The sequence below is a fragment of the Geotrypetes seraphini genome, chromosome 7 (genome assembly GCF_902459505.1).
Source record: "Geotrypetes seraphini chromosome 7, aGeoSer1.1, whole genome shotgun sequence".
NCBI classification, from domain to species: Eukaryota; Metazoa; Chordata; class Amphibia; order Gymnophiona; family Dermophiidae; genus Geotrypetes; species Geotrypetes seraphini.
In genome coordinates, this window is record NC_047090.1 from 120,817,094 (window position 1) to 120,827,759 (window position 10,666).

General features: G+C 41.6%; 1 protein-coding gene across 11 annotated transcripts in view; it reads left to right on the forward strand.

The window, feature by feature from the left end:
* Positions 1-9,954, forward strand: part of RMDN3 (regulator of microtubule dynamics 3) — a 219,132-nt gene extending 209,178 nt beyond the window's left edge. For all 11 annotated transcript variants that reach the window (XM_033952294.1, XM_033952295.1, XM_033952296.1 and 8 more), the window contains 2 exons: positions 2,766-2,846; positions 9,456-9,954. In XM_033952294.1, coding sequence (XP_033808185.1) covers positions 2,766-2,846; positions 9,456-9,527 — 153 coding nt within the window. In that variant the 3' untranslated portion in view covers positions 9,528-9,954. The remainder of the gene's footprint in view (positions 1-2,765; positions 2,847-9,455) is intronic.
* Positions 9,955-10,666: the final 712 nt, after the last annotated feature.

A 10,666-nucleotide genomic window follows, 5' to 3' on the forward strand; every position in this document is an offset into this window, starting at 1 on the left:
AGAGCTTACAGGAATGGGACAGGGATAGGGACAAAACTCACGGGGAAATTGAGTTCCTGCGGGGACAGGGAAAAATTTGTCCCAGTGTCATTCTCTAGTTTTATGTACCAAAATCTTCTTTTTTTCAGTAAATGGTTCAACTTTATGAAATGGTATTTCTGGAAATTTGCATGTCTGTGAGAAGGTGCTTGTTTTTAAGAAGCTATTGAAGACATTTTTTTTTGTCAGACTTTTCACTGAAATGGTGATTGTATTTAGGAAGAATTATGTATTAGAACAATTATACAGATGTCCTGCTATATTTATTGATGTAAGTGATAGTTTTTTAATTTTGTAAATGTCTGTTTGAGACTGTGGAAATTTTATTGTAAGCCGCCTAGGCTTTAGGTGGATAACAAATAACATAACATAACATCGTACTTCTTGACCGCGCAACCATAAGTTCTGTGCTGTTTACAAAAGATTATAAACTAAAGACAATTTGTGAATGACAAAAAATTATTTGACCAAGTATTTTGAGAAGAGATGAGTTTTCATATGAGTTCTGAAATGTTTATAATAACAGGTTCCAAGCAATAACAATCAAAATTCTCTATCATGGGAAGCCGCTTGGAATGCTAAAGTATGGTCAAGAAATTTCTTGCTTTTACAGCCCTGTACTGATGGAAATACTGACGGAAAAATAAGCAGGGCATGGGATCTTCTACTATATTTATACGATGCTAAAGAGAATCTATTAATGATGTAAAACAGAGCGGTACCATACATAACCTTATAGCAAAAGCAACCCAGCTTAAACAAAACACGAGTCTCCATTGGAAGCCAGTGCTCACAATAAAATGGAGTTTTAAGACCATGGATCATTCTAACTACTGTATTCTGAACTAGTGTGAGTCTGACCATGTCTTTCTTGAGAATTGTTAAGTATACAGTATTGCAATAATCCAAAAGACTCATTAACAAAGACTGCACCAGAAGTTTAAAGACAGAAAACTCAAAAAAGGGTCTAATGGTACGCAATTTCCATAATGTGTAATAACCCTTATGTACCACAGCTTCTATCTGTTTTTCATAAATAATACTGACTTTACAGCCCTGGGCACAAGTTACCAAGCGTACAGAATCACAGGCTGGATTTTGTCCATAGAAAATAATTTGAAGCTGCAGCATTGGGATTAAAGGCAGCAGCAGTAGCGGTATCCTATTTTGCGTGGGTGTACCATTCAAAGTTATGGCAAACCCCGGCAGTGGAAAACGATGCTGACACTCAGTTCCTGTTGGAGAGAATGGATTATGTGGCAGACCCGCTGTATAATCTTTTCAGAGTACATAGCAAGGTTTCTACTATAGAATGCTGTGTATTAAACAGTGGGCAGGAGATTCTGCTTCTAAAACAACTCTGACCCACCTCCTGTCTACCAGACCTGTCCACTGTACTTACTTTTTAAAGCCTGGTGGTCTAGCGATGAAGCAGGGCAGGAGCAATCTTCCTATGCTCCTGCTCCATGCAGAGCCGGGATCAAAAATGGCTGCTATGTGTTGCCTTGAGACCATGGGAACTCATGGCAGTCATTTTTGTTCCCAGTTCTGCACAGGACACGAGTGTAAAAAAATTGATCCTGCCGTGCTTCACTGCTAGAACACCAGGTTTTAAAAAAGCAAATAAGTGGAGCGGTCTGGGAGGTGGGCATGGGTCACCCAGATGAAAACCGCGAATAACTGAAGTTGTGAGTTCTGAACCCGTGAATATGGAGGGGATGTGTATTGTAGCTATGTTGATAAACGTTTATAATCAGAGCCCTGCCAGCTGAAGATCTATTCCTCTAGTTTGGCAACCAGAACACTGATTTATAAAATGACAATTGTACAGAATGTTGTTTCTTTTTATACTTTAATAAAATAAGTTCAGTATAAAAATATTTGAGGCTTGTGTGGATGGGATCAGATAGTTTGTGGGGGCGGGGACAGGGACCGAGCTCACAGGGATGGGGCAGGGACGGGGTGGGGATGGGAGCTCACGGGGACGAGGCGGGGACAAATTTTTTTCCCTGTGTCATTCTCTATCTCAGATCATCATGGTGTCTCTTTTGTTGTCTGTTGTATTCTGTACCTGATTGACATCTGTGACAGGTTATCTCAAAGGCCAGGAGAAAAAGAAGGTTGTGTTTGAAAAGAGGCCTTTCATTTGTATATACATTGGCATTGTCAAAGTAATAGGAACCTTAAATACTGGTGACTGGAAAATGCCAGAATGTTCTGTCTGTGGCAATGTTTCTCACTTCAGAGGTTCTCTTTTCACACAAATACATTGACTTTATGGAGAGACTTCCTCTGGTAAACAAAGAAAAGAAGGCATCAAAGCACCCTGACTTCTTCAGTGACAACATTTCCTGATGGATCTGTTCTGTTGGTAATGATTGCAGAAGCCGTCAATTCTACCCAGCAGGTCCATCTGGCATGTGTGATCCTACATGAGGCAAAATCTTTGGTAGAGGTTCAGCCAGTATCTGATGTTCTAGTACCATTGACAATTCAAATAAGGAAAATTAGTGAATTTTTCTTTGAAATCATGGTGTGCTGCCTCCTGTATTTTGTTCAGTAAGTGCTAGTAATTCACAGTGAGAACATGAATTCTTGTACCTTAAAGATGATCACTGTATTCTCCTTCACCTGTCCTTGTTAAAACTGGCCTTCAGGTTCTACAGGTTGCCCTGTGCTGTGAACTGTTTTATGTAACCAAATTATTTCTCAATCTTTGCTTTTAGTGCTACAAAAATCTAGAAGACGAAAGTGCAGCTGCTAAGTGGTTGAACTTGGCTTCAGAACTGCCAGTCAAATCAAATGAGGTACCAGTCACTGTTTGTTCTTTTGTATTCATTGTCAAGCCAGTAAGCAGTAAAATAAATTTAAAAGACCAACAGATGCTAATAGTCTTATCACTTGAGATCTAATTGCTGAATTAATTAAAAAACATTTCTATTTAGCTTCCTTGAATATTTTTTGTGTATTCTATAGGTTTTCTGTTCCTTAAGTGTTTCAGTGCTCATGGGGCTAGCTAATCTCATGAACATTATTTGCAACTACCAGAGGGTTTCCCTGTTTGTTTTAACCCTTCCACCTCTTTCTAGTCTAGCTATAATGGTCAGGCGTCTTGGACTTCAGCTCCCTGCAGAACCTGATGTGCGTTCACCCCAAGTCTGGTCACTGGGTGTCACTATTATGTGATGGTTGGGATTTCTGCCCTCAGATGCTGAACTGCATGTACAGCATCCCCATCCAGATTCAGGATTGTTTTCTTTCATGACAGCACTGCGAGGGAGCCATTATGCCTCCCTTGATAGGTACCATAACTTATCTTATTTATTTATTTTTCTATACTATTCTCCCAGGAGAGCTCAGAAAGGTTTACATGAATTTATTCAGGTATTTGAACATTTTTCCCTGTCTTTCCTGGCAGGCTCACAATCTATCTAACGTACCTGGGGCAATAGGGGTATTAAGTGACTTGCCCAGGGTCACAGGGAGCAGCGTGGGTTTGAGTGTCCGTTTACCGCATCCCTCTCTCATGCGCGCTGTGGATTTGTTCCTCAATTCTCTTTCCGAATGGCCGGAATAAGAGGCCAAAGTCTGATCCACACTTCAAAGGCTCTTAGATATTCGGGCCATAGAACTTGTCCCTGATGACGAATCTGGATCAGGCATACTGTATTCATATCTTTCTGGGCCACAGGAAATATCTGAGGTTCCATGTACTTCAAGAACATTTCTAGTTTGCGGCTCTTCCGTTCAGATTGGTAACAGCCTCCCACACTTTCACCAAGGTAATGGTGGTGATTGTGGCTCATCTCTGAAAGATGGGAATCCAGGTACTCCCCTATCTGGAAGATTGGCTAATGAGAGCTCCATCCAAACCAGAATGCAAGCAGGCAGTGCAAAAGGTATTGGATCTACTCCAGTGGTTATGCTAGATAATCAACTTCAGGAAGAGCCATCTAGAGACGACCCAAAGTTTAGAGTATCTGCACATTCATTTTGACACAGCTCAGGGCCTCATTTTTCTTCCCAAGCCACACAAACAGAAACTTGAGCAACAAATCTTGGATCTCTTAGCGATGTCGATTCCTACTGTTTGGCATTACCTTCAGGTGTTGGGTTCCATGGCAGCCTCCCTGGAAGTTGTTCCCTGAGCCAGGGTGCACATATGACCTCTCTAGGATGCTTTTCTTCCTCGGTTGTCCCATCAGCGTCATTCTCTTCAGATGCAGCTCCCATAGATAGGGACAACGAGGAACAGCTTACACTGGTGGCTTCAGGGAGACTCCTTGTCAAAGGGCATGTCTCTCCAAATCACAGAGTGGGTGACTCTCATGACTGATGCCAGTCTATTCAGCTGGGGAGCCCATTGCGGGGACCTCTCAATTCAGAGCCAGTGGCTAGCATTGAGAACTCAGGAAAAGGTCCTAGAGGAAACGGCAGCAAGAGTGTTCTCCAACAATTCCACAACAATAGGTTATGTGAATAGACAAGGAGACACCAGAAGCGCTACCTTATGTCTGGAAGCTCAGATGCTTTTCTGGTGGGTGGAAGTCCATCTGCAGGCTCTTTCCACTGCCCACTTGGCCAGAGTGGAAAATGTTCAGGTCTACTTTCTCAGTCGGCAGTTCCTGGGCCCAGAGGAATGGTCTCTATCCCAAAGGGGGTTTGATCTCATTGTGCGTCGCTGGGGCAGACCAGTAATGGATTTGATGACTTCTGCCAAAAACTTGAAAGTGAAGCACTTCTTCAATCAAAGAGAAGAACAGGACGTTTAGTATTGGATGTGTTGGTTCAGCCCCAGCCTGGCCAAGGACTCCTTTATGTCTTCCCACCTTGGCCCATGGAGGGCTGGGTCATCTGCAGGATCACAACTCATCCAGGACTTGTGATATCAGTGGCCTTGGACTGGCCTTGCCAGCTGTGGTATGCAAACCTAGTATGTCTTCAACAGGACAGGAACCTCAAGCTCCCTCTTCATCGTAGGCTTCTCAGTCAGGGGTCTGTCCCCATGAAGGACCCAGAGTGCTTTGGTTTTACAGCATGGCTCTTGAGCACATGGCCCTAGTTCCCAAGGGATATTCAGACATGATTATTGACACTCTCAACCGGGCTAAAAAGCCTTCTACTATGATAGCCTATGCCAAAGCTTGGAAGGCTTTTCAATAGTGGTCTGAAAGAGACAAGATGGAACCGCTGCAGGTTCCCATTCCAGTTGTCCTTGCTTTTCTGCAGGCCGGTCTGAAAAAAGAACTTTCAGTAGGTTCCCTCAAGATGCAAGTGGCAAGCTTTTCACGCTTCCGAGCGCAAAGTGGTAAAGTTTCATTGATAGCTCATCCAGATGTCACCAGATTCCTAAGAGGTACACTCCAGTTGAGGCCTCCACTACGGCATCCTTTCCCATCATGGAATCTTAACACCATTCTAAAACGTTTCACTAAAGCCCCATTTGAGCCACTCAAAGATGCACACCTTTTGGACCCCACGGTCAAGACAGTGTTCTTGGTGGTGATCGCCTTGGCAAGACGTATCTCGAAATTGTAGGCTCTTGTAGAGGAGGTGCGCCTGCCTGCTTTTCAACCCACAGGCTCTGACGAGCAAGATAGGAAATTGCAGAAACTTGACGTGCAAAGAGTTTTACTTCACTAATTGGAAAAGTCCAATTACTTTTGTCTTTCTTTTTTGTGCTAACCAGCTAGTCCAGGCATGGCAGGCCAGCATCCAAGACCTTTATAGCCATATGTTTATTAGGCTTTTTTTTATATACCACCTATCAAGGGTATCTAAGCAGTTTTACAATCAGGTACTCAAGCATTTTCCCTATCTGTTCCGGCGGGCTCACAATCTATCTAATGTATCTAATGGATTTGCATAGCCATTTCATCAGCATATATTGCCTGTGGTAAGCAGCCGCAGGTTTCTCTCATGGCACACTCAACCAAGAGTGTTGCATCTTCATGGGTGGAGTCTTGAGCATTTCCTCCCATAGAGATTTATAGAGCATCTACATGGTCTACTCTTCATACCACATTTGCCACATTTGAGTCCTCAGTCTTGCGGGCAGGCTCTTCTGTCCCACCCTAAATGTCAGTCATTTCTTTGGTACATCATCTAACGTATGGACTCCTGAGTAGATGTAACAGAATGAAAGATTAGGTTCTTACCTGGATAATCTTTTTTTTTCTGTTAATCTTCTCAGGAGTCCTTATGGCCCGCCCTCAATATATCCTGTTTCACTGCTTTCTGCCTTGGATATTTCTAGATTCCAGGCCTGGAGTTCTTCTCCTGTTAGCCAGATGACTAAGCGTAAAAAAAATCCTATATAAGTAAGTGAATTGTTCAGCCTCTGGCTCCTTTGAAATTAGTGCTTGTTGCAGATAGCAGGTTAGTTCACTATTGCTGTTATGCTATAAATTCCTGTTGATAATTGTTCTTCTTATGATGTCTTTGTGGAAGTTCCCCTCACATACCCCTCCTTCTTTGTCTTTTATTCCAATGGAGATTGATTGCTTTGGAATGAACTAAGGGGGGCATTTCAATGTACTGGTAATATGGGAGGTGCTGAAAGTTGTGAGTGACACGCTTCTGCAAAACCCAGTTTACGGGATTGGATTGAATATCTAAAGTACGGACTCTTGAGAAGATTAACAGAAAAAAGATTATCCAGGTAAGAACCTAATCTTTCATTCATCAACAGTAACTAGTCATTCCAAAAGGTTGGCACCAGCTCGCTGAAAATGCTTCAGAATCAACTTGGAAGTGTCCTAGAATCTGCCCACCTTACCTGATCAATGCAGCCTCCCCAAAAACCATAGGAAAAATAACCCAATGGTTCAATTATCACCTAAAATCCAGCCTTTTCCCCAAATCTGGAAGAGGAATTACCATATCTTAATGCCCATTCCCAAAAACTCAAAACTCAGCCCTTCTGATGTGACCAATTATCAGCCAGTAGTTTCCATCCCCTTATTTATCAAAATGATGGAAGAATATGTCACAGAACAACTTGAATGCTACTTACAACACTTCAATATCCTCCACACTTCACAATCGGAATTCAGGAAAAATCACAGCACTGAGACAGTGGTCACAGCACTAGTAAATACAGTAAAGAATTACTAAGCAAGGGTCACAGCGCCATCATAATCCAATTTGACCTAAGCAGTGTATTTGACCAAGTAGACTTCGATCAAATGTCTGAGATCTTCAATGGTGAACTTTCTGACAGCTAGCACCCTCCCAGCGGGTCCTCCAAGGATCCCCCACTTTCACCATCAGTGTTCAACCTTCTAATGCAATCTTTGGGAGCCAACCTACATTTTGCACAAATAAAACATTTCACCTATGCAGATGACATAATAATCATGATACTTGTAACAGCTGCATTAGCCAACACTTTCACCACTGTCAAATGTGTCCACATCATAGAAAACTAGACCTCAACCCACCACCTCAAACTAAATAAGACTAAAAACAAATTCCTTTGGCTAGGACCCTCATCTGACTCACGCTACACTCCAAGGATTGCAGTAGATGACAGACTTTCCATTAGAACTACAATCCTGAATCTTACAAGCAGAAATAGATAACCACTATGTACAAGCAGAAATTGATAACCATCTGAACAAGCAATAATGATGAGAAAACTAAGATCCATCAGAAAATACTTTGAAACAAAGGCTTTCCAAATTTTTGTGTAATCCCTAATCTATCTCGACAGTAATGTAACATTAATTCTTGCTCTAAAATGCTGCTATCGCATCTACAACTAATTCAAAACGCAGCAGTAAGACTCGTATACGGACTATGGAAATTGGAACACCTTCATCCCTACTATATGAAGCTACATTGGCTGCCCATAACCACAAGGATCAAGTTTAAATTAGGCACCATTGCCTTTAAGGTCCTGACAGGCAGTGCCCCCAACTACCTAACAGAGTTGGCCATCCTATTCCAAGATGCCTCCAACAGATATTCCACCAGAAATCTTTTCCACTTAAAATTCCCAGCATGCAACAATATAAAGTCTACCAGGCAAATTACCTTATCCATCCAATATCAATTAGCAAAATGCCAACTACCACTTACACTATAATCTTGTGACCACTATCTCAGGTTCAGAAAACTTTCAAATGCATTTATGTAAACAAGACGGAACCAACCTGAAGTAACTGAAATGTTAATTGTAAAAGTCCATTTCTAAACTTTCTAATGCAATTCCTGAGACATAACAATGAGCCAACGATAACTCAGGGCAAGTCACTTAATCCCCCCATTGCTCCAGGTACATTAGATACAAGTAGATTGTGAGCCCACCAGGACAGATAGGGGAAAAACGCTTGAGTACCTGAATGTTAAACCACTTACCCCCTCTTCTATGAAACTGCGCTAGCAGTTTCTAGTGCGGGTAGCCGCGCTGAATGGCCTGCGCTGCTCCCGACGCTCATAGGAACTCAATGAGTGTCAGGACCAGTGCGGGCCATTCAGCGCGGCTCTCTGCGCTAAAAACCGCTATCACGGTTTCGTAGAAAAGGGGGGTTAGACTATAAGTGGTGTATAAATACTAAATAAGTAAAAATTCTATTCAATGTCCATGTCAAACTGTCCATTGTAACTTCCTGGGTAACTGACCCAACCTCTTGTAATGTAATCCTTCTTTGAACTGAATAGCCTATGGGGAAAGGTGGAATAAAAAAAACCTGATTAACATAACACTCAACATCGTTTCTCATCAGCATTCAAACATTTGGGCACCCACGTGGCTGATAGTTTCTGCATGCCCAGCTGCTTGTGGATTATATGCCCAACACATTCCCTGGAAATCTGTAGTGTCTAAGCAATTGTTTTAGCCGATATTCACCTATCTGCCAAAATTAGGTCATGGACATAGTGAACAATTTCAGGCGTTGACACGGTTTGAGGCCTCCCAAACCTTGCTGCATCTTTGGTCTCGAAATCTCCACACTGAAAGTTTGCACACCACTTCTTCACTGTGGAATATGATGCGCTTTTGTCACTCAATTTTTGCATCATTCATTCATGGATTTTGTTTGGAGTTTTCTTCTGCAGGAATGGAAACTTCATGACAGTTCAGAGTTCTACATTTGAAAATTCCACACTTTTCATTGACACGATTCAATCAGTCAACACATAGCATTAAGATTCTGCAAATTGGCACTTTGTAAAATAAAATAATACTCTCTTCAGTTAGAGTGGCAAAATAATACTCAGAATTTAGGAAGTTGGTTGGGCTGAGAACTTTTCAGCACCCCCTCTTAAATGCTAAATCTTAAAGGAAGAACATTAGGTAGGAAATGGTGTGAAAATGCTTATTCATAAAACAGAATGAAAAACTTGTAAACAGAGCATATATTATTTCAATATGTTACATAGACAATAACTGTGTCCTTTTACTGTCTTAGGATTCAGAATGCCAGAGAGAACTGGAGGAAATGCTAGCTGAATTTAGTGAGAGATCAAGCTTCAGTGCATAGATCTTAAAGTGATAAAGATGCATGAAGCCAAGAGCAAGGTACCCAAAGCCACAACTGCAAAATAAAGTGCCGTGCCACATTTTCTTGGACAGCAAACCTGAACTTGATACTAGAACTGGATTAGCATCAAGAGCACAAATATCACTCACTACATGGCTTAAGACCTCTTCAGTAGCTGCCTGCCATATTTGCTTTGTCTTGCATCTTTATTTTCTCAAATTTTGTCTCTCTTCAGCAGCATTGTACAGGTCCTGTACACCTAAGACGTATAAAATGAATACTACCTTTCCATTGCAGTTTACGAACAGTACTCATATCTGCTGATTTCTTTACAACTTGCTGATACAAGCATGATGCCTTGGTCAGAGTCTACCTCCAGCCACTATGATTTTGTTTCTCCGCTGTTACTGGTGAAATATCAACTCATAGATCACTGGGGGAGTTTCTGACCAAGGCATCATGCTCCATTAGTGGGATCATGCAATTCATGGACAATTTATAAAATAAAAGATGTGGATGTTTTTGAAGCACTTCTTGGGACATCCTTGTGAAGAATAAAGCCCCTATTTTTATTATCCTAAATGAAAGCCCCCACTTTTAAACTTTCATATAAACAAACACCACAAGACATTTAGCTGGCTACTGACAGTTCTGTCTAGTCTCAATGAAGTAAAGGGGGCAGGAAATGATGCTTAGCATCTGAATTCCTCTTGGTTGTAGCACCTTTTGACCAGGTCACATATACAGTGTTACTGTCCAGAGGCACTTGCTACATTTTTATGCTTAAATAGTTTTGAATGTGAAATTAGAAATGTTAAATGGATGGAACAGCATTTAACATTAGATTTTATACTGTGCCACTATAGGTGACTGAAAAATTTTGATGTGACTGGTTTTAGATGGATCTATGATTATCTGCTGCATATATGCTCACTCACAACAGATGTTTCTGAATTGGTTTGCTTATTGCCCATCATTCCTGTTTCACATGGGAGGGCTGTCATTAGCTTTCCTGTCCTTTCAGTTTTTTTCGACCAGACAGTTTCTTCCTTGCTCCTTTGGGCTTCTAGTTCAGTTGGAACCAGGTCTGATTATTGCAGTAATGATGATGGTCAGGAATCTCCTTCAATAACTCTACA